Source organism: Tyto alba, unplaced genomic scaffold, assembly GCF_018691265.1.
Source record: "Tyto alba isolate M040663 unplaced genomic scaffold, T.alba_DEE_v4.0 Super-Scaffold_10, whole genome shotgun sequence".
Lineage (NCBI taxonomy): Eukaryota > Metazoa > Chordata > Aves > Strigiformes > Tytonidae > Tyto > Tyto alba.
The window spans coordinates 6,640,122-6,665,055 of NW_024881262.1; the positions used below are offsets into that span (position 1 = coordinate 6,640,122).

General features: G+C 40.8%; 1 protein-coding gene across 1 annotated transcript in view; it reads left to right on the top strand.

Moving 5' to 3' along the window:
• FNDC3B (fibronectin type III domain containing 3B) overlaps positions 1 to 24,934 on the top strand; it is a 209,189-nt gene that overhangs the window by 22,729 nt on the left and 161,526 nt on the right. The window contains exon 2 of the mRNA XM_042798938.1: positions 16,758 to 16,896. Coding sequence (XP_042654872.1) covers positions 16,786 to 16,896 — 111 coding nt within the window. The 5' untranslated portion in view covers positions 16,758 to 16,785. The remainder of the gene's footprint in view (positions 1 to 16,757; positions 16,897 to 24,934) is intronic.

The window sequence follows — 24,934 nt, forward strand, 5'->3', positions numbered from 1 at the left end:
TTGACTGTAGACATATCTTAAAGTTAGCAACATATATTTAGCAGTTAGTAAAACTTACAGAAAGAAGGCAGTGTAATGAAGAGGTGAGACATTAACGAAGTATCCCTGTTCCTGTCTTCCCTGTGCTAATAAAAAAAGAGAAAAGAATTTGATAGGTATGTGGCATTCTCAGGGTTTATAACTGGATTTAGTTTTTGGAAATACGAGGATTATAGTGTGTTAAAATTCTTACCCATTTTTTCTGCGTCGCCAGCACCCGAGAGAAGGCTTCCTTAAAACTAACACTGAATTTACCACGCTGAGATTGCACTTTTTGAGGCTGGAGTAACATGTTATAACAGAAATCCAAGTTGATGAGAACATTTTAGTCGTGGTGCAAATATGATCTGGAATCTTTGGTATGTGCCAGTGGCAGGAGCTGTGCTCCCCAGTACGCTGATCTCCTGGAGCAAGTGTGTGTAAGGCTTTGGGGTACAGGCTTGCAGTGCTTTAAGGCTGAAGGACACACTGTCAGCCTGCAGGTTTTTGTAGCAGGTTAAATGTAGGAAAGCAAGAGAGAGAAATGGAGAATTTTCTCCTCACCACTTTGCTTCATAGACTTTAGTAATTCTCTGAACTCCCTTATTTCTGAACGTGGTTTGAGCATTCTGAAGATCTTCAGATAAATGACGGTAATTATACCCGTTATGTAGATGAACACACATATATGTGTGCATATGTACAATCTCATGATTTATGTGATGATCTCACATCACAGTGATTAGGTGTGGGGAGAGTAAGACCCTCAATGTAGACTGCAGGAGATAAAGCTGCCAAGGGAAGCTGTAAAAGTAGTTATCAGATGTATTGTACTGACAAACAGTGGCCTGACACTATTGTACTAAACAGAACCCACATTTTCTGTTGTGTTTTTGGGGCCACTGGCGTGCCTTTAAATGCTAAAGTTTGGATCCAGCAGTGAATTTTATGCTCCTGTTCTACATCCTTATATCTTCTCACCACTGATTAGGTTTTTTGCATCTGGTTTAAAAAAAAAAATCTTTTCCTGACTTCTACATTGTGTTTGACTATGTGTTTTACTAAATGTAACATTAAGTCTGAAATAAAGACTTAATTCTTTTGTCTGCCATACCTATTTATATTTGGGATATGGAGCTCACTTGCTTTAGTTATACATTACCAGTTCCCCAGTGGCTAAGTAACTTGATGACAAATGTAGATCCCTGTTATAGTATCAGTTATAGATCTGACAGCTGGTATAAAATGTTAAACTGCACTAAATCATGTTTTTCTCCCACAGTGATCCTTCCTAGAGAGGGAAGGGTGACTTCTGAGAGTGGGTTTCCAGTCTGTTAGCTGGTCTAAAAATTCTGTCAGTTTACCAGCTAAGTAACTGTGCTGTTAGATAGCACCACATTTCTGCATTTTTTGATCAGTTCTCTGTTAATCTTCAGGAATTCTTAATCCTTTTACAACCCAATGATAGTTCAGCTATTGGGCTATAAGCAGAATGCAGTTCATGATTGTACTACTGCTTTATCTTTGTTATTAGTGTAAGTACTTTCTTTATATTTAAGAGGTGGGAGGCTCAACCTACTCGTGTTTGTCAGAAAAAGGAAATTACTAGTAACAAAATGATTTTTCTTAATCAATTCAAGAAGTGTTAAAAAAAAGCCTTCGAGGCTACTGTACCTCAGCCTGCTTTTAATAATAAACATATTATAGTCTGCTCAGAATCTCATTCATTACTTCTGACCAAGTACTCTTCTGAGAATTCTGCACCAGTAGTGTATATGGAGGAGGAGGAAAATCAGAGCATCCACTTTCTCTTCAGCTACAAATTTTAAAGACAAAAGTTGTAGCAGGTTGAGCTTCTGATTGAAATGATAATAAATGTCGTTCTTGCTCTTCCTTGAACAGAGAAGACCCTGAGGGTGAAGTGACTTGTAATGGTGCTGAATTTCATAGGACTAATTTCTGAGTAGTTAAAACTGTAATGGCCAATGATTACTTCCTGGTGTAGAGATGTAGCACTGGCTTACATATGTTGTGCTCTAAGCAGTTGCTTTATGAAGTGTAAGGTATCTCTGGCACCTGTGGGATGGTGAGGAGGTATGCCCAGCAATCTTTGAGTTAGATTATTCATAAAAGGCCTTGATGCAGCAATGCCTATAAACATAGAACAAGGTTGAAGTTTCATCTGAGGCAATGGAAAAAATTAGTCAGAATTCACTAAGGATGAGGGAATTTTGTCAGTGAGCATCGAGAGGATGAGATGCTGAACAGCAGCTTGGTGCTGGGGGGGTTTCCCTGCAGCATGCTCCATTGCATATGTCCTCAGCAGCAGGTTAAATCAACTCTGGACACCCAGACTGTCTTTCTGTACCATCCTGGAGTTACCATTAGGGACTCGAGAGAGAAGTGGGGGGAAGGATATGTGCATGTGAGAGCAAGTGGGAGGGCTTTGTCCTATGTAGGCTCATTACTTTTGAGAGTCTTTATTGAAATTGTTTCATGGACATATCATCTTCATCCCCTGCCCTGAGAGGAATGTGCTAGGGTATAGGTAGTGTGTGATATCGGTTAGTTTTACTTATTTTTTTTAAACCAGATACTAGCATGTCAAATGATGGGGAAAATATGTACTCTCCCTTTAGAAATTAGGGAACAGATAAATACAACCCACTTGAATCTCTGAGACCTGTGAAGCTTTTTGCTGGAAGAACAACTGGGGTTAATGGGTAGGCTTCTGTTACTGAGTAACTGTGTACCATATTGTTAAAGTAGGTATCTGTATGGGCTCTGCTTTGCTGGTGTGCTGCCAAAAGGGGATTGAACTGGGTCAGAATATAAATAATAAAAAATCAAGATTGTACTGTACTTTCGGTGATAACACCTGGGTGTTCCAGCTTATTTACACAAACTAAGCATGCCTTGATAGCGCTCCCCTGGGTGTTAGAGCAGTGGAATAAATTCTTGTTGGGTCGTGTGCCATTTATATCATTCAGGTAAAGCTGAGCACCACTAAGTTTCACTGGGAAAGCTTGTTCCTTGCTTGAGTCCAGTGCTAATGTCATCAGGCTGTCTGCAGAACCCTGCAGGCTAACTCTTGGTTTTGCTGATATTCTGAAGTTTCTGCCTCCACTGTCAAAGATAAGCTGCTGTCAACTGCCATTTTAATCTTTCAAATTTATTTGGGTACACATATACTATATTTCCATATTTGATGTGGAACTCATTCTCAGAGGACATAAACTTAGTGTGATATTCTTTGCTCCATCAGCATTTCTGTGAATTTCTCTTGCAATAAGCGAAGTGAGGTGTATATCCAAGAAAAGCTGGATACTGAAGACTATCAAGACGTGTTGGTGAAGAAGTGCTTTATATTCTTGCAAGATATGTTAGAAAACATTCTTAAAGAATTAGCCTTTCTCATAGGCTCAGTCCTTTTCTCGCTTGGATTCCTCCAACTTGAGTTTTGAGGGGGATTTTCTTACATTTTAAGGACTTGCATGTTATGTTCTCAACTCTTCGTTGGAATTCTGTGCATGAACTGTGTATTGTTTGTACCTTTCCCTCAACCCTCCAAAACTGCTTACCTTTTTTTTTTTTTTTTTTTTTAACGGTCATTTTCCTTATGCCCCTATGCCAACAAAGTCAAACTCCTTTACTTGAAATTCAGGTTTGCATATTTTAAGATGCAAAGCTATTATTTTCTCTGCCTTTCTGAAATACTTTAATTTTTGAATTCTAGCTAGAATTATAAATGAAACATTTTTGGGAGAATGCGGGGTTTTTTAATGCTTCTTTCCAGAAAGCTGATATCTTGTTGCTAGAGATTTATCACTGTCAACAATTTTGTTTAAAAGGATGCGAAGATAAACTCGGCTTTGTTATTGATTGTTTTATTTTTATGTACTTGTTGCTAGCCTACTCCGAGGCTTGTACAATGGGTCTGCCCCATGTTTATAAGTATGTGGCTCGTTGTAGATGTCAGCCTGGGAGGCGAGTGAAGCTTAGCTTCTGAAAACCAGCGGGGCAGAGAAAGAAAAGAGGTGTTTTGGGCAGGGCTTGTGGTACAGACTTGCGGTGGCACAGCTCCGGGGGTGGATGGGGAAGAGGGGCGATCCCGCTGCATGGCTCTGGCCCACACAAGACGTGTCCCCGTTCGTCACAGCCACGCGTGTCAGTAGAGGTGGTGTGAGACGCTCCCGGGACGAACAGAGAGTAAATAACTTTTGGTAGCGTTTTGGGCTGGAAGGGCTCTCAGCGTGGGGTTTGACAGCAGCATGCTTTCGGCAGCGGGCAGGCCAGGAAGTTTACGGTTCCCTGCTGTTTCGCTGGAATGGTGCGTTGTGTCCGTGGGGCTGGGGATGCTGCTGTGGAGCCAGCGGGAGGGAGGGACGCGCTCTGGTATCTCACCGAGCAGAAATAAAAGTGCGTTTGTTTTAAGTCAGGAACTTACTTCTCTCAATCAAAACCCCACTGATGTTCAGTAAGACCAACCTTCTTGTGGTTCTGTGGAGTACAACTTCTCCCCTTCTGTGGATTTCTTAAGTTTATTTGAACGTTAACTCTAGACTCTTGCACCTCTGAAGTTTGGTATGTAGCTATGGAAATTAATTTCCCCAAGTGTAACGAGGGAAAATGAAATTAGAGTTGTATGTTGCATGAAGCTTGCAAGTTGGTTTGCTTTCTGCTGCTTGTCTGTTTAAGTTTTTTGCTTGACTAGAATTGGGTCATTTAAAGGATGTGGAAAGCTAACTTTAGTTTCAAGGATTTAATTGACTTCACTGGAGCAGTGTGTGGTTGTATCAATAGGGAAACACAAAGAAGCATGACTGTCCCCTTTTTGATTAAATAATAAGTTTGCTTTAAAAAAATTAATGCAGTTTGACTGTGGAGAAATTTACCTTCTTTCACCTTGCTCAACTTGGGTTTCTTATTAACATCTCTTATACGTGCCTCTTGACTCTCCCAAAAGAACTCAGCTGTCTGAGGCCCCTTAATTGTTCTTTAGCTTTAAAATGTATTTTCTTCAGAGTTGTTCAAGCTTCTTAGTGTGTGAGGGCTTGTCTCCAGCACGCAGCAGTGTTGTCCCTGTTGCTCTGCCGGCGTGGGTGTCCAGCTGGGGCTCGGAAAGCACCTGAGCTCCTCTCCATCCAGATTCACTTTTAATGGGAGCCTGCAGGTTAATGCTAATTGTTTTATCCTAATTGCAGTCTGTGTAGGATTGGATGGTCACAGCTATGTCCTCCAGGTTTTTAGGAAATAAATTCTGGGTGTCCATCTGCAGACCTAGTATAAGAACACATTGTCTTTTTGCTTAATTTCTTCCCTTTTTTTCTCTGTTGTCCTACCTTTCAGCCTAAGCTCACAGTAACAGCAAGCTGCTGTAATGTTTTCTCTTGTTTCAGAGCTAAAAGCAGTAGGGTAGGATATTGTAGATTATATTTTGTAATTAAAAAAACCCAAAGAACCAGAAATTATAGGTTGCCTTTAGATGCACTCTTTCAGGGGTTATTCCCAAAGCAGCCTGGCTAGCAACGTATTGTGAACTGTAAGGTGTGTGCTGCTTATTCTGCGAGAGAATTCTCATCAGTCTTCAGAAATTTTTCATTATGTGAAAAATAATTAGTGTAAGGTGTGTTAATAACCTTTCAGTACTGCTCTTACCTCTTCCTGTTCTGCTAACGCTGAAAGCTGTAGCATCAAAGTCAATAGGTGAAATATTAGCAAATTTTAATTAAAAAAGGCTTATAGCTTAGTAATGAGTAACTCCTATAATGAGGAGTTGTAGGATTGGGCCTGTTGCCTTTTGACTGCACCCAGGGCAGATGGAGGGGACAGCATCTATCTCCCTGGCACCACGCCGTGTGTCTGCCTTTCACCCAACACTTCTGGGCTTGGAATTTTTAAAAAGTGATATTGGTTTACCAATTCATAATGCAAGTTGTCCAGTACTCCACTATGGTGCTTATTATCAAAGAACAATACCAATTTATTTTTATTGAGAATAACTTTCAGCCTATTATTGCCTGAATGAATTGTCAGAGAGTGGGAATTAACTTAGTTAGAAGGGTGACGATTCAGAATTAAATCGGTTATGGACAACCTGAGTGCTGGTAACCCCACTGGACTGTCCCCTGCTGTATCAATAGAACTTTATTTCTCCTCCAGTCTGCTATAAACTGTGCCCCATTTCAGATGGGTAACAAAACCCAAAGGTTTTCCCTTTTAAACCATTTAATAGGTAACTTGCGCTTTATAGCTGCATCAGTTGACATGTTCTGCATGATGGAAATTCAGCGTTTTCTGTCTAGATAAATAGAGACCCTATGCTCTCCCACCTTAAAGAAAACAAACACCCCCTAGTACTCTGCATTTAAAGTTTTGGTGTTCTTGATTCCTTGATGCTTTATCATCAGAGATAAAAATCAGATACCTGGAATAGGAGAGGCTTCTTTCCTGTAAGGTGCTGGATGCCAGGATTACTCAGTTGTGAATGAAATAATGATTTGATGATTTTGTGTGTGTGTGTGGTTTCTTTTTTGTATGTGGGGTTTGGGTTGGTGGTTTGTTGGGTTTTTTTTGTTGCCTTTTTTTAAAATTTAAATATAAATTCCAGTCTATCTCACGTTTAGAAAAGCCTTCTTAGGTAGCTTCATTTTCATGAAGCACTTAAGAAAAGTACAAAAACTCTCGCAAATATTACTTTATTCTGTGAAAGTGAGGGATGGCAAAACAAAACTTTAACTTTTTCTCCTGATGCTGAAAAGCTCTGGAGTGGTGGGGTTTGGGTTGTTTTTTTTTTTTGTTTTTTTTTTTTGTTAATCAAAATGCAGTTTAGGCACTTAGATCCTGTGAGCATGATGATAATAATGGGTTCAACTTTCCTTCTATATGAGAAACTTCTCCGGCAGCCGTCCAGAGGTGCTCCCTTGCAGCGGCCGCTCCGTGTGAATGCCTGTTCTTGAATCCCAGGGCTGAATGGGAGATCTCTCCGAAGCTGTTTCCCACAATAACACAATGAGCCACTTTGTCAGTGCAGCGTCAGCCCGGAGTCAGGTTAGCGGTGAATGGCGACAACAAAAAAGTTTGTCTTGCACAAAGGTGTGCTGAAACCTTGTTGTAAATGGAATTTGGTATGCGTGCTTTTCAAGCGCTGCAGACTGATATGATAGATAGACATTTTTTTTTTTTCCCCCTTCGTAGTTTAATTAGTGGTAAAAAAACCTCAAACCCCACCCCATTGATTTCAGTAGATTCTCCACTGCACAGGAGCGCTAGAAGAGATAGCCAAGGTCTTTGTGATATTATTGTGAAGAGATTTTTAGTTGAGAGCGCAGAGTTGAAGGGGAGGGTATTTATCGCTAAATGCTCTGCTTATCAAGCTCTAACAGTGATTAATACTTTGGCTATTAAATGGAGGAAGAAAGCAAACAGAGGAAGCATACGTCTTATCTGCCTTGCACCTTTGTGCAAGAACTTCTCTTCTTTTGCCTGTGTCCCTGGGCATGTGCGTGGGGTCACAGCCCTGATCCGAGGGAGGTCAGTGCTTGAGTACGCCGCTCATAAAACTATTAAGAGGACATAAAGACATGCCCGAGTGCAAATGTCTGCAGCATCAGGGCCCACACTGTAGACAGGTGCTGGTCTGGATTGAAGTGGTTTGTTTCTCCTCAAGCAAATAGTTGAAATAACTTGGTATTTGCCTGAAACAGTGTTTAAGCTTACTGAATATCTTTTGTGACGTTGTGAATTTGATTCACGAATTACTTTTGTCAGAGGCAATACAGAGTGTAGAGAACCTGAAAAGGATTATCATTTCACTGGGAAACATGCAATGTTGTCTCTGTTGTCCAAAGAGGCTCTTTGCCCTTAGGGGGACCAGTTTGTGCTGTGGGATGGAGAGCTGGTGGGGCACTGTCATCTTCCTCTCCTTGCCCTGGCACGCAGGGGACCGCAGCTGGAATTGCTCTGTCTTCTCCTGCTGACCAGGGGGGAGGAGGGTGTCAGTGAAACGAGATGGTCCCGCTTGGTGCCCGGCCTGTTTGATGTGGCTTGCGGTCTTCTAGGAGAGTACAGAGGTGCTGAGTTGGTAGTGTATTGAACAGCTGGCGATTCATCGGCACCCAGGACTCCATTACTCAAATATTTCTGTGAGGGTGGACAAGCAGGAAAAAATTAGTTCAAAATGTTGATTTCTGCTTGTATTTTTGCAATTGCATAACTTAATTTGCCCTTTAAAAAAATACGGTTAAAGTAGTTGCTATTGAAAGCAAATTGTGCCAGAGAAAATATTATAATGTAGATATCTTTCTAAAAGTAAAAAAATAAAATTAAAAATGTAGAAACAGCAGTACAAAAAATCACGGGAAAAAGATAATTGGTCACCATTGTGCAGGAAGAGTTAACCTCAGCCTGTTGCTGTGTGGAAGAAGTGCTGTGAAATACTGTGAGGATTGTGTGCCTAAAAACTTCTCTATGTTTGCAACTGTATCCATTGTGAATCCCCTTTATCTGTTAGGATTAATATGGAGGAAGGCGAGGAAATAAACGTGTGAAGACATGGAAGAAAGGAAGGAATATAAACAGCAAAAATGTCCAACGTAATTTTTTAGATTGAAGAAGCAGCACAGAAAACCCCAAATGGTGAGAGTTGTATACGAGTTCTCTCTATGTGTAGCTTGCTCCTGTGTCAGCGGTGCAGGCTGTAACTGTGGTGTGTGTGCATGTTTTAGAATTGATTTTGAGCAGCAGATGAATTTGCTGCAGCAGTACTTGCAGAAGTGAGAATGCTGTGGAGCCGTTTGATTAGGTCATCTGCTGGTGACTTTATGCTCAGCTGTAGCTAATACAAACCTAATAAAAGTTTTGGAGATCTGTTTCACTTGTGGTGTATTTTATTCCCTTAAATGTAGTGCCATTACGTTTTCACCCGAATATGACTGCCTTCGGGGCATGTGCACACCCCAGGCATACGCGATGGTGGGAGGAGGATGGGCTGGCTTTTCCTACACAAGTTTTCACAAGATTTCCCTCCGGAAGACCAGGGGAAAAAACCCCTAGGGGCATGAAGTTTTCCTTTGGTAAAAGACTCCTTTGTGTACCAGCTTGCTTTATTCTGGTATTTCATCAGAGCTATTATATGCTGATTAGCTGTGCTTGCCTTGTGAAAAAAGACAATGGCATCCTGCATGATGCCATTGACCTGATCTCCCCATTCCTGATGCTCAGTTCTGGTACGTGTTTGAAGTTATTTGGTTGTTCCATTTCATCCCAAGGTTGAGCTAGGGACCATTGTTTTATAGATTGCCTGTTCCTAAATTACAAATGTTTCCTAGGAAGGTTATGGAGCTGGTTGTATTGCAAAACTGTAGTTCTTCAAAATAATGGAGTTACAAGTCTTGAAAATGTGAGGTAAAATTTTAGGTCTAAATAAATGCAAACTAATCAAAATCATCATATCATTACCCTTTGGGTAGCTGCCTTATTAATCTCACACCGGTGTGGGCAAAAACACCACTAACTTTCCTTGATCCCCTTATTATTATAGAATTGAATACTGCTGATAATTCTATTTTTAGAGATGCAATTTGGACATTGAAATGTGTTGTTATTTAAAAATAAACAAGAGGGAAATAAACCCACTCGTTAATTACAGTGGTTAAGTTTTGAGAGGATGTTTATGCTTTTCAGCTTGCTGGAGATAGGATCCAGCTACTGGTGGCCTTGTCGGTGCAATGGCACAGAGAACAAGTGGCAGGCATTTTACTAGCTCTTCATAAAATGCCAATGAGCTTTGTAGGTATGCATTTCCTCTAATCTGTTTTCTGTTGTCATAACAGATTTTTAAAATGACATGTATTTCTTCAAAATTGTTATGAAGAAGCCCGTCTGTTTGGATGATTTCAAATTAATCTACCGTATTTGCAATTAAACAGAGAAAGAATGCTTTCAGGTTTCAATCGCTCTTCAGACGGATGTGATTTAACTAAACTAATGAACGCACATCAGACAAGACAAATTCCAGACTGTTTGTGCCTTGACCAGCCATCTGTGTGCATACCTCCAGGTACTGCTCATGTCTCAAGAGGCTTTTCTACATGAACAGTTATTACCACTCCTTTTTGAATTCAAGTGGCAAGCCATGGCAGGAGTCTTGTGAAAGCAGCTATATTTACCCCTCTGCTTTTCAGTGAAAATATAATTGCGTTATGTATGTTTTAATTAATCTTAAATTTCAACGTGTGCTGTACAAAATACAATAGGAAAATGGGGCTGTGTGTAATCTCTCTCATCTCTTGCATGCAAACACCAGCATCAACAGTAATGTGCAGAAGCAGCACTTCTAATTTGGAGCCTTCCTAGAGGGTCGTGTACTCATTTTAAATTCTTAGTGTCTGAGTATGCAAGTGTACAAATAAATCTGCGGAGGTGTGTATAAATATTCTGTTTGTATATACTAGCAATTTTTTTCCTAGTTATTTTTCTCTCTGGTTATTTTTGAGTTCATTCAAAATATCTCTGGAAAAAGCAGCCATTTCTTCAACTGCAAGGTGATCAGCAGTGACATGATTTCACATACCAGACTCTGGTATGGTTCTTCAATTCCACGTACAAACTCCTGGAAAATAGCAGATGGTTCCAAGAATATTTCTTTTTATGGAAGCAGAATAATGTATGTTGCAGGTAATGGCTACTGTGGGTGCAAAAGATTTTCTTATTCTCATTGCATTTCACTGAATTTCTTTCTGAAAGTGAGATTTCTTCTAGAAATATCTGAGTCTACCCTGTTTTCAGGGCCTGTGTTTCTAAAGCAGTGTTTGACTTCTCAGTGGTATTAAGTGGAACTCCCTCTGACATGAGCCCGTGATTCCATACATATTTTGTAACCATGGCAAAACCATTTTAAGCAACTCCTACTTCCTCTTGTCCCGGTTATAACAACACAAGTGTTGGAGGGTCAGTGTAGCTCAGGGGATGGGGGAACCCGTCTGCATTCAGGCTAGCGGCCGATGACGGTGGAGGGCTTGGGCTGGTCGCGCTGTGAGGGTGTGGTTTGGAGGATATAGATCAGGTATCACAAATGCTTTCCTTCTGTGGTCAGAGAACTGCCAATTTCTGAATGTCCTCGTTGCAGAACCTGGTTTGCCCCAGGACAAGCCAGAGAAAACAGCTGGTGGGGGGAGGAACAGTCACCTTTTAAGTGACTGCTGGGCATTGGATCAATTACATCATCAAAAGACTTTGACTTTTGTTGTGAGACCTGAACTAGCGTTTCTCACTGTTGAAAGCGACCAAGGAAGTTCCTGATGGGTTAGATTACTTCCCTGGTCAGTGCATCAATTGCTGTGCAATAGAATACCACCCATTACATGCAGAATGGTAGAAGAGGGCCTCTTATAACACACATATAAAAAATAATAGTAGAAAGAACCTCATATTAGACTATATAACCTAATACTTAAAAAGAAAAAAATGGTTCTGACAAAAGCTTCTCCTTCTCTCCCCAACCTCAATGGTATGTGTTTTATGAATTTGAAAAATTAATGGAGAAGATTTCTATTTCAAGAGAGCTACTTTTTGTTGGGTAATATTTTCTCACCTTGGAAGGCACTCTCAATGTCTGAGTTGTCTTTACAAGGAATGCTTTAGGTTAATTTTCTTCAGGGGTGACTGGACACGTGTGTACCATACGTGCCAATACCACTGGACATGTGTGCACCATACATGCCAATACCATATAATTTCTGAGGTTTGTTACTAAGGCAGTAACCTTATGGTTACTGATCATGACAGTTAAACTTTTATCCTAACTTGAGGAAGGGAAGGTTGAGCACTATTGCGCCTCTGGCTTTCTCTGATGGTTGCCATTGCCAAGTAGCATTTGAGCTTAATCTCATGGAAAGCAGTTTGAGAAGTGGATGGTCTCGTTCAGTGAGGTGGCTGGTGGCTAGGAGGGGCTGTGGTCACAACTGGTTCAGGAGGTGGCTGGGCTGTGGACAAATGGCTCTTCGTGCTTGAGGACAAACATTGTACACAACCTGAGGAGTTTTTCTTTGCTTGTTTCTTAATTGCTGCATGCACTGTTCGGGCTTGTGTGTGAGTGCGTGTACCACCTATGTACGAACTTCATCATGTTGAAATTGTATGGCTCTTTTTTTAGGCTGGGAAGAGAAAATGCTTCCTTTCTAAGTTTTATATTGTGTGCATTTGAAATCTTTTCTATAGGAACGCTGGGATTGAAGGTGGTGTAGAGTTTTAGTCTCTGTGCAATATGTGCTTTTCTAATCAGGTAGAATAACCCTAAGTACGTACTGCATGAGTGCAAATATGTTTAGTACTGGATGTTTGTTCTGTATTCAGTAAACCAGGATGTGTGATTCTATTAGGTATTGGTATATGTCTGTCATCTTTGTAGTACAACTTTTGTAATTCCAGATGATTCTGATAAAAACGCAGAACACTTTGTTCAGTAGCTTTCAGTGGTCTGCTGCAGGGAAATAAAAACTGAGCCTTTGCAGAGGGCAATATTAAGAACTCTTCCTTGCTTTTGCCAGGTTCTCTGAATTTGTCTGATGTAGCTGGAAGAGGTTCTTCGGCTTTGTAAAAGTCAGAAGGTGGTGGGGAAAAAAAAAAATCACAGAAAGAAGAATGTTCTTGGCTTATAGCCTTGTTAATAGCATGGGTAAAACCTTCTAGGAAAAGTAGAACTTGGATATCTTGAATGTGGTTCACACTACTTTTGGAATTTCAGGAGAACTCTGATGTAACCTGTTGGGTCATGTTTATTCACCATACATGGACATTAGTTTTTAGATAGTTACACTTTGCTTTTCTGTGAGTTTTAATTTTCTCTCTAATCCCATGTGCAACTAATTTATGTATTACTAATTCACATATTGTATTAATTTAAGGAAACGGAGTCATCTCAGTGATCAGTAAAAGACTGCAGTACCAAATTGAAAATCAGGCTTGTAACAGTAACTTGCAAACATCAAAAGGTTTGGAAGATTGGTTTGGGGAGAGAAATATCGAACTTGGATGGTTATTTCTTCTTCCTTGCTCTACAGCAAGATGGGAAGCTGTGATTTCCCGTATTCCTGGAGGTAGCTAGACAGGGAGATGTAGCCTCTCGCTCCATGTTGGTGTTACTGTGGTCTGTCCCAGCCAAACCTAGGGAATGTAGACGCACAGGAAATATCTTTTTAAAATTTAAATATAGTTAGCTTTCTAGACAAAACCCCAAATTTGAGTTAGTACCTGAAAAAAAGCTGTGGGTTAGCATTTGGCAGTTCATACTTTAACTAAGGAAGAGTTCTCATATCCTGAAATATGACCTGGCTCTTTTGAGTCCTTGTCTGGTGTTTTCTTCCAGAGCTGTTCCTGAATTTACAGGAAAAAGAAAATGCTTGTGTTCAGACCTCACCTTCTTTGTATTAATCAAGTTTGCTTATAAGAGCATCCCCTGAGGCAGAGGGCATGCTAGGTTTTAGGAGGGATGTGAATGCATGGTGAATAAATCTGCTCTAAGTAGGATGGATGAGCAAAAAAGCTACAAAAGTGTGTGAAGCCCATTTGCAAAGGATTTGGCTTTGCTGTGAAGTCTGCCAGTCTCATGGTAGATGTTTTAACCCGTCTCATCTAACTCTGCATGGAGTTCATATATGTGAAATACTGGTTTAAAAGAATGCCTGTAGCGAGTACTGTTGCTGGCATTACCTCTGGCGGGGTTGCACCAGATCTGACAAATAAAGGAAGCCCTTTTTATTTCTTTCTTTTTCTTTCCCCCCCTTTAAAGTGAGGCAAGTGTAGACATGGCTGTAGTGACAAACCATTAATAAAGCAAAAGGAATGCAGCTGTAAAACTTTAAATAATGACATGTAGCAAATAAATGTCAACATATTGGTTGTTGTGCCTGGAATGGAAATATTACTAGGAAAATATGTAGCTTCAAGCTACAGTCTGGCTTTTTTTCCTTAAGAAAATAGCATCGGAGTGACGCTTAAACTCCCGTTAAAACTGGGGCTTTCAGATTGGGAATACATGAATGTGTCATTTATTTAGGGGAGGGAGGTATTGTTTTACATGGGTTTAAAATAGTTCCCATGATCATTGCATTCTTTTAAAATAATGTTTATTTATTCATTTATATAGGAATATATATATATGAACATACACAGAAACTATAGATGTGTAACTGCATGTATAACCAATGTAGTTTGAGGTACAACTGACTGTTGGCTAGATCAGTCTATTTCCACTGACAGCTGCTAACTCTGATGTTCAGTATTAGGCTTTTTCAGTCCTTTTCTTCATCCCAAGCATTTAAGAAATGGTTCAGAAACTAACGTGTTCTCTTCTTCTTCATAATTTTTAACAACACACACACCCCCCCCCCTAAAGCCAAATCACACTGCCCGACTCCTTCCCCTCCATCTCCAAAACCCAACACCTATGAGTATTGATTGTGGAGTTGGATCTTTCTCAAAATGAAAACCCGAGACTGTGAAGTAATGAGAAACAAAAGGTTTAGGAAGAAGCTCCAAATACTGCCAGACTTCAGGGGGAAAATGCATTGGGCAAAGCTTCTGGGCTGTTGGGATGGATTTCTGTAGCTCGTGTAATGGTTGGATCAGAGCTTGGAATGACGAAGCCAGGGAGGCTTTGGTCACTGTGCTGGATGAGAGAGCTTGATCCTGCGGGCTACAGGGGTGTTTAGCAAGTGCCCTTATTCCTTCCTGCTGGGGGGTGTATGTGCTGCAGGGCAGATTATTCAGGGTAGTGGTGACAATAGGACTAAAATACTGCCAGACTCTGGGACAAAGCAGTTGATGCAGGCAGGAGATGGGACTTGAAGCCCAGCTGTGGATGTGCCATCCTCTTGACAACTGTGGCTCAAGCTTTCTGAGAGCTTCTGCCCTGTAATTGAGTCTCAAATAAAAAGAGGAATTTCATTTAAAGGTGGATGAAAATAGATTGCCTCTGTTTATATCTCAGTGAAGTGATGATTAGAAAAGTGATTTCATGTGGATAAGAACATCGGGAAGAGCTGTGAGAGTCATGCTAAATTTGGTACTGAGTTAAATTAAAATGCTGATCTTGAGATGTATGGCTGGAGGTAACAGGGCTGAGTTTGCATGTCTTCTGAAAAACAAATACGCTTTTAGTCTTCCAGTACTACTTAGATGTGAAGGGGGCTTGTGCGATAAGAATGAAAGGGTAGGTGTGATTCAGTCCGTGTGGGCATGGCCATCACTTTTAAATCACAGGAGTGGTCCTCTTCAGCAGCTAGAGTACCAGCTCCCAGCCAGGCTGATGTTTCTGATCACCAAGTCGCGCTGCAGGTGATGGGATTGTGGTGCGCTCTGGAAGAGGTTGATGAAAATGAAGAGAGTGTATTTCAATTAAACTATTGGTTTAGTTGTTAAGCTTAAAAAAAAAATAAAAATCTAAATATAAAGCCTAGCAGCACCAAGGGGCAGAGCAGGTACGGGGGTGTTAGGTTTGCAGCCTGCAGCATCCATGGAACCACATGCTCCAACCCTGGTGAGATTGGCTCAGCCCTTCGTCTGCTCTGGAGGAGATGACTTAAACTGCTGGTTTATGGCTCTCTTGTCAAGTGGTCCATGTAAATACTAGGTCTCACAACACTTTCCTTGTGAGCAGTAATTTCCTCGTTGCTCTTTGCCAGAAATTCCCACTCTCTATACTCTGGTAGACTTGTTCCAGCCGATTACCTGGATGTTAACAGCCACCTAAGTCACAACATTTTTTTTTTTTTTTCCTAACTTGAATTTGTAATGTGTATGAAATTATTCAGGAGGACTTTGGGATTCTTTGGCATGAGAGATACTAAGTAGGCTGACTGATCAGCACTGGACCTGTAAGGCTGCTTTGCTTAGGAGTTCTTGTGCAGAATTCTAAATAAGTTACGTGATTAGGTCATCTATCTTATTCACTGAAGAAGTGGATTATTGCTCCATAAAACAGTATGATGGTACTCTTAATGCTGAATTAAGACTTGTTTTCACAAAGCAATCTCCCTGTGGTTTTAGTGATGCTTACCTATCACATCAATTAGCTGTAAAGCGGGAGGGTGTGCTGGAAGTGATATGTGATTCTTCACAAATTCTTAAGTGAGATCTGATGTCCTCTGTATAGCACAGGGTGTTCAGACCATGGGATTGGGTTGTCCCTCTTGCTCCAGCAGAAACCTTAATCCTTTGGATCATGATTAAATGGAAGCCAGGTGCCTGTTTTTTCTGTTATAGGTAGCAGTTCACACTGCTTACAGGGCCCTAGAAAGAAAATAAAGGTGTTTGGCTTTGAACTGTGGCTATCGAGTGAAACTGATGTAACACCCGAACCACAGAGATGATGTAGTTCCAAGAGCTGTTTTAGCAAGCAGCATGGTGGTTTTTAGGAACAGAGCAAATCTCCCTCAGCGTCTCGGAATTTGCCTATTTCAGCGGTGCGATGAGGACTAGGGATTATAATCATGGGAAAGAGCAGAAATCTGGCTAGTTGTTTTTTTGGAAGTCTGGCATGGAAACTTGACTTTCCATGCTCTTGATCTCACAGTTAAAACCCCTGTTCAGTGCCTCAAGTTCACATATGCCCTGTTGCCAAAACAAGTGTCCTCCTTGGGTTGCTACCTTCATGGCAAAAGACACATGGATGCCCGTGATCTTCTAAAGCAGAGGTTGTTTTTTTTTTTCAGGGTCTTTAACTGATGCTTCTCTTGCAGGAAGCCCGTTGAGGAAAATTCTCCATGAATGTACGTCACAATGATGATGACCGACCAAATTCCGCTGGAGCTGCCACCGTTGCTGAACGGGGAGGTAGCCATGATGCCTCATATTGTGAATGGCGATGGATCACAGCAGGTCAGTGAGCTTTGCAGAAAATGGCTGGTTTAAATAAAGTATTTCTGGGCCACCAAGGAATTTTGAAGATGGGGAAGGTGGTTTTCCCTAGCACTAAGGAGTACTTCCTGGAAGGTAGAAATCTGCCCTTATGCTGGAAGGACATTAAAAGCAATGCTTTAAGCGTACCATCAAATTTAATGTGATTATTTGCATGTGTGTTCATTGAAGTTAAAATAATGGGTTTGAAATAATGGCTATAAATGTTACATATTTGAGGGTTTTTCAGAAAGTAAGTCTCGTGATTTACTTGTGCTAGCTGTTCTCCACACATCTTCCTGGTATCTCCGATGAGATTTTAAGAACTTAGAACAAAAATACCGAGATTGTGAAAAAGGGAGAGAAGGAAAGAAATGGAGAATTGAAGACAAGAGTCCTGTGGTGTCTTCTATTCTTAGCTTACCTTAAGTGTGCTGGTCCTGGCAGTCCTATGTATTACCCTGTGCTTCACTATAAGAAGCAGAAATTAATTTTAAGTGGGCTTTTGAAGGAAGAGAAGTTTATAGTTGCTTTCATATTTTTGGGGAGATGTTGATCAGAAGTAGGTAGAATGATTATGAGACCCTAACGATGCCTTCATGTCAGGATACTGCCTGGAGGTTCAAGCTGGTAGTTGACAGGTTCCAAATGTGTCATCCGGGGCTAATTTCTCATTGTAGAACATCTACCCTAGCAATTTTTCTGTGTTACTCAGTTTGGTTCCTTCGTGATGGGAAGGAAAGACTTTCAGCAAAGTATTTTAACCAAGGTAGAAATAAGCTGTCCTTCATGAGTCAATACATGTCATTTTGTTACTTCTCATTCCCTTGATCGTTTGTTCCTCCCTCCAAGCTGTGTTTTGAGCTACACCAACCTCAAGGGGAAGAATAATTCCTGCTTTCTTGTAAGCTTCTAAGTGTATTCGCTTATCTGTGTTCTCATTATGATAGAGATTTTCATTGCTGTGATTTATTTTTTTAGAAGTCATTTCTGCACACTGTGCTTCAAATTGAAAAAAACAGAAAAGAAAGCTTTTAATGGCTCTATTTACCAAGCCCAATATTACTATGCTTAAGTGAAGGAACAATCTTACTGATACTGGATAGAATAATTGTTCTTTAAATATGCCCTTTCCTCCTTGCTGGGAAACATTTATCAGGTTAGATTGTCTTGTGGGTCCTTCTGTATTGCAGAAAGAATAAATGAAGTCTTCCGAGCCCTCATTTGAGATGGGGCTCAAAGTCCAATCCCTGAATGTCCCCACCAGTGATGATTCAGCAGCCTTGCTTGGCAGATGCCTCCATTGCCTTTAGCCTGGTTTATCTAATGTTTTAGAGTAAAAAGAATTGCTGACGTCCTGGAAGTGCATTACTTCTTGCTTGTGCTGTGCTATGAAAATATGACTCAGCAGAATAGTTCTTTCAGAATAGGCCAGGTTCCTTCTCTGCATAAACGTTTGTTGGATGATGCTGGTAGACCTCATCACCTTATCTCTTTAAGTCCTGGTAGCTGGAATACCATTCTTCTGTGAGACGTTTTTTGGCCTCTGCTCTAGATCTGCTCTCATATGTAGCAAAACTTAGCTGCCTTTATGCTTTATAATTAGCATTTTCCTCTCAAAGCTTTACTTGACATCTTCACTTTTTAAAAATACAGTTCTAAAATGGAATGAAATTTGAATAAATGCTTTGTTTGATCTTTGCATGTAGTAGCAGCAGATTGACTACGTTAATTGTTCTTAACTTGATTTGTTATGTAATGTAGAAGCAAATGTTACATGTTTGCTGAAAGAGATTTATCTTAGTTACTTGTAAGACAGGAACAGCCTTCAGATTAGATTCACTAAGAATGACTTCCTTAAGAAAGGTGGTTTATATTACTCCATAAATAGGTGCTAGGTTGATAAGGACATGTGCTTTTCCAGGGTGTAATTACAGTCTCGATTAGAAGTTGGCGGTAAGAAGGCATCGTAGCTGAGCTGGTGTGGAGTTTTCCAGACAGCAGTGTGGCCAGCGCAGAGGTCTGTGCTTCGGAGCTGGTGGTACTTGCTCCTGAGGAGATGCTCTGGGTGCACTCGCTGTTGCTCACACTTACATGTTGGTGGATAAGGGAAGCCTCAGCCATGCCAGCGTAGTAGAGCTGTGCTGTAAGCTGGACCTGGAAACTCTGAGCTTCAGAGAAAAGGCTTTTCTCAAAAGACGGGTTCTTATACGTGTAGAAAAGAGCAGACTGGAGCTGGTGAAATACCTGAGCAAGAGGCAATTCTGCCGGTAAACAGTCCTGTATTGTAAGACAATTGCATAGGAACATTAAATTGTTTTATCTTCCTGGGGATAAGTGCTTCAGAGCTGTCTAGGGCAGAGCTGGGAATGTCTCTGACTGCTTGACAGTAATCCTTCTTCTCTAGACTACCCAAAATTGCATTTCTAATACTGGCATTTTTTTTTTTCCTTCCGTTTACCACACTTAATTTCCACTATGGCTGAGTGTATTTAATGCTTTCATGTCCCTTCCAGAGCTGCTGCTTATTCTGTTTCTGCTTCTAATCCGCTTGTAACTCCTGTGGGGATTCAGGGAGTGATAATTAACCTTTTGGTTCAAGAATTTCAATGATTTCCTGTAGATACTCCACTGCAGGCTCTAAAAAGCTTGGAGTATAGAGTGGAGGGGCAGCTAGCTGGGCAGTAGCATGTCTATACAGAATGCCAGGCAATGTAGTTTGGGAAGTTTTATTTTGGCTTGGTTAGCTCACTGCACCTGCAATGATGTAGCAAGTTTTCTGCTTGCTTGCTCTTTGTAAAGGTGTGTTTACCAAACCCTGTTTTTTCACTGTTTGGCTCCAGCCCAGACACTGTATGTAGTGCTGTGTGTGCTTGTTCTTGTCTTTTAGGGTCACACACTTTGAATAAGGGAGACAAGAGCAGGTCTGAATGAGGAACAAGGTTTGGTACCTTCCTGTAGTACAAGAAGTCTGTGTACCTTGCAAGAGCTTGAAAGTGTTTAGCTTGGTTTTTATACTGTACCTGAACAGCAGCTGAGCTGAGTGAATGAACTTTGTGACAAAATTTAGAGTTATTCCTTCATACTTCCTTGGAATTTCTTTATATATACTTGAGGAAATCTCCTTTTAGGGGAGAGGGAGGGATACTTGCACATGGGAGGCTTGTTTCAAGGAGAAAAAGGTTTATAACTGGTACACATCTAGGATAGCTGAATTGAGAAGCATCAGTTCATGAAAAATGTCTATTAGATGAAAGATGATGATATTTCCTTCTGGCTGAATATACTGACTTTTAAAGCAGATTCAGTTGTCTTAGATATTTAGACTAGAACAAATGGCAGCCAAGTAGCATTAGCAACGTTAACCCATGGGCAGTGCTTGCTATCTCCGGAGTCTCTAGAATTAAGTTTTCTGAAGGAATTTTAACTGAAGGATGTTTGTGGGCAAACACTGAGACTGTTCTCACAAATATGTTTCTTGGTGAATGCAATGAAACACAAAATATGCTAAAACTTCATGAATCTTAGCATTTTCTTGCTTATCAGAACAGTTTGTTATGCAGATATACAGATTTAAATTTTTATTATTTTTCTTTTTTTACTGCTTGTTTGGAGCATGTTTAACTTGCAATAAATTAGGAGGTTCAGGATTTGTCACTGGTGGGCTTTGCTATCAACAACACTCATCATAAACTGACTGAATTGCTTTATGCCTCTATTTTCTGTCCTATGGAAAAAAGGATAGTTAAACCCAGAACGCTATTATCAAATATTAATTTTTAAGTCACTCTTTTATTGTTTAAGATGTAGTATGTTCCCTGGTTTTTCTTACTTAAGGGAAGTTGAAAGTATTTATCCTACGTTCTCCTGTATGGCTGAGGAGGAATGCATTCCTGAGAAGAATATTACACACAGAGAGATGTGAGCTCTTTGGTCCTTCATGCAGGACAGAGCTGGAAATTGATCGTGATCTGGAGCATGGTCTTCTAAAGTAGAATAGAGAGTGAACCCAAGTGATGATTCTGCATTTTGGGGTTTTGGCTGTGTTTTTTTTTTTTTTTATTATTATTATTATTATTATTTTTTTTTTCCCCCCAAGGGTACAATATATTCCAAAAGTTACACACTGTAGAAATTTTAAATACGATAGTTTTTGATAATTTAAAGCATCAGTGGGGAACCTGTGGCTGGATCCCGGATGGTGCCTGTGATGCTGTACCCCCCAGCAGTATGAAGTGTGATATATCTAAACAGGGAAGGGAAAATTCACCACATGGGAAAATGCTTAAGTCGGGGTTTTGATAAGACAAAGCACTGCGAGTGGCTGTTTGACCTTAGCAAGGAAAAGGTTCTCATGAAGTGGAAATATTTTAAAGCAAGCATTGGATTGTATTGCATCACATGGATGCAAGTGAATTTCATCCCACTCACTGCTGGGTCTGCACTCACAGGTGATTTGCGGCAAAGCAGTTAGGAGATGATGGCCAGTTTGGAGTGTGAATTTTCTTCTGTGTGCTTGAAAACCATTTGTATAAATAAAGCAATGCTATATAAAATACATAAAGCGTATGCCCTTGGTCCTTTACCCACTATGTATATAGTTTATGTTCCTGAACGTGAACTTTAAGCCTGTGTTAGACTTTGCTGGCAGGTTCGTTAGTCTCTTCCCCTGGTCCCAGTAGTCATGAGTGTCGGATAGTAGGAATAAATGGGACATGAGTGATGTGCATTTGGCTCATCATGAAAACTTAGTCTGGACATAGAGCAATTACTGCCAAATTGGGTGTGTGTGTGATGATAAATATTTATAGTAACTATGCAACTTAGTAACATTAATCAGTATTAACAAACATGACTTTAAATATAGTAACATTCTTAAGTGCAAAATAAATGCAAAAAAAGTGCGTTATGGAGATAGCACGTTTTCTCTGAGGATGCGGCAAGTAAGGCTGGGCTTCAACCCTGAGTGGATTAAACTGCTAAAGCAAATATCTGAGTACTTTTCAGGGAAAAGAAAAAGCCCTTGAGATCGTGCTGCTTGACACCCTACTTGCAGCTGTCACAAGCTCCACCTTTTTGGATGCGAGGAGGCTGGGGGACTGAAACTGGGCTGAAGTGTCCTCAGAGGTTGGACCGCACCCTCGTGATGCTGCTGGGCAGCAGTGGGGGGGCTCAAAGTGACTTTTCTAGTTCTCCTCTTGCTGCCATCTCATAAACCTGCATACTCGGGATGATGAATATTGGAAGAGACATAGGGCAATTAAAGATCATCTGTGTTTGTTTTCATTAAAATAACAACGTTCTCTTTAGATTTTTTTATTGCTTTCCTCAGATTTTTAATTAAAAGCTTCAAAACCAAGGCGTTCTCATGAAGATCCCTTGTGTGGAAAGGAAAGAGAAGAGCTGCATTCCAGGCTGCAGAATATGGTTTTGTTGTTGAAGAGGACTTGGGGAAAAATAAATCTTTGAATTAGTTTGACATACTTAGTGTGTATAAACAAAAGAAGTCACGGTGTGCCTCGATATTATTTGTCCCAGGCAACTGGGACAAATCGGGGCTTTGGCTGGAAGATGCCCATTATCTGATACTGGATGTGTGCTGGCTTTAGTGGTTTGACCTCAACTCTGCTGCTCGTGAGTTGGTGTTTTGCGATTTCAGGCTCTCAGGGGGTTACACGAGGCGTGGGGTGAGGGCAGAGGGGTTTGGGTGGTGGGGTGGATTAGGGGGGCAAACCCCAGTACCCCGACTTTAGGCAGAGAGGAGAGGCTGGGGCTGGGTTGCAGCCTTCTGGAAGAGGGGGGGTGGGGTGTCTACCTGCAGTGGGGGGCAAGTGAAGGGTCTTGCCCGAGGAGCAGCATCCTGATGGCTGCTCGTGGCTCCGAGGCCGCCTCGGGTACATGTGCTCATGTGCTCGGCGTCCAGCCCTTGCTCCAGTGTTGACCCACATCAATCACACATCGGTTATTCCTGGTTTGCTCCTGATACAGCTGCCTTCTCCCAGCAACAGCCCGTTAGTGTTTTCTTCTGCTCCAAAGGTAGCTAGTTAGAGCATCAGTGCAGAAGAATGTCTTTTAATATCTTCAGAATATTAAAAGATTTTTTTTTATATATATACATTTTAGGAAATGACAGCTATAGTGCTTTATTCCAATGCAGTTCTTGCCTGCAGTATAACTTTTAAGTCCGTTACGTGCACTGATGGTTACTGGTTTTACAATGTGCTTTTCTGTACCACTAAGGCCGGAGGTTGATTTCTTCACTGTTCTGAGAAACCCTGCATAGCTGGAAATGGCTGAGGAGACGTTCTTTTTCAGCTATACACAAACCCTTGTCAGCACAGGACCTTGGATTCTCTGCTTGCTCCTTGCCTCTTAATTTTTCTGAAATTTTGCCGAAGTGAATGAATTTCACCAGTGTTGGTGTCCCTTCTTCACTGGCACTGAAAAACACTACCCTGACAGTGCAGACCTGGTGGGGCTGCCATCATTAGGTGCAAAAGACGTACTTGGTTTAATGGAAGTCAAGCTCATTGACCTGCTTTGAAGATCTTTGTGCTTGCGTATATATTTAAGTGTCCAAATATCTATAAGATCAGATTGGTTATAGCTTTCAGCCTTGTAAAGTGTTAGGAGATGAGATGGCACAAATCATATACATTTCACCAATACAATTTTATGATCGCTGAAGCTGAATGACTTAAGAGCCTGGGAAACCAGGATTAGTTTTACTGGATTTTAGGTGAAAACCATGGTGAACTTGCTACAAATCACTGATTGACAGAATAAAGCACTTTTTCGTAGCAGCAATATAATTTGAAAAGGCCTGTGGCTCAATTGCACAGCTGAAGGTTGAAAACTATTATCATTTTATCCTTTCCAAGTATTTGATGTTCAACCTCAAAACAAGATCCCAAGTGAAAATATTTAGTGGACTCTTGTCTTTATTGGGCTGTAGTTAAAATTTGGGCAAAATAGTCAAGTCTGTACTCCAGACAGGCCAAGCAGAGCTGATTTGTAATCCTGCAGCACACAACGGGCAATTTTGCTTTCTGATCAACTTAATCCCATGTTTTGTGGCAGTAAGGAATGCTGAGGCGTTTGTTGCGGTTTTTGTTGTTGTTGTTTTTTTTGTTTTGTTTTGTTTTTAATAAATAAATATGTAATCTTTAAGCTGTTGTACTTGGGAACTGTCAGTAAATTATTACTTTAAACATTTTAATAGAAGCTACTATATCTAAGTCCCAAGCTCTCCCTACAGGCTCATGATGGGGGGACGAAGCCATGGTGGCCACTGCCCTTGAGGAAACAAATTTGTTGATGGAACAATTTGTTTGTGTGAAAAAGCTGTGTAATTAGGCAAGGATAATGCTGCTTTATTTTGACCATCATAAGCAATACCTGTTATTGGGGGTGTAATCTTGAGAAGGGGTTTTTAATGTGGAAATCCAAGGAATTATTTTCAAAGCATAACCACAGGCGTGCTAACGCAGACACGTGGGATAGAGACTGACCTTTGCAATGTCTCCTTGAAAAGGAATTTGTAAATCATACCCTTCTGATAACTAACTCAGAGGTAGACGTGTGCCTCGTGGTAAAAGGAATCCCCCTCTCACGGTCAGTCTTACATCTGCCATTAAACTCGGTGCTTTGCTTCAGGGAGAAGGCTGAGCTTTTTGTGTATGAGACGTCACTCTAGCTAGGGCATGGGTTTTGAGGAGTTGGACCAAGTTGTTCCAAAGGTGTGATGGTGTGCTAGAGCATCTGGTCTATGTCAATCGAGCCTCTTAATAAATAACCAGCTCTAGAGCTGTTGATTTAGACATATAATGAAAATGAGCTAATGAAATATTTTTAGGATTCTTTGCCTCTTTGTGTTCAGGTTTCTGGTTGTTTTTTTTTTTTTGTTTTGCCTTTTTTTTTTTTTTTTTTTTGGTTTTGTTTTAAACCGAATGACACTGCTTTGCTCTGCGCTTCTTTTGACCTGGTGCCCGTATCCTGTTGTGGGTAATCCACACCTATT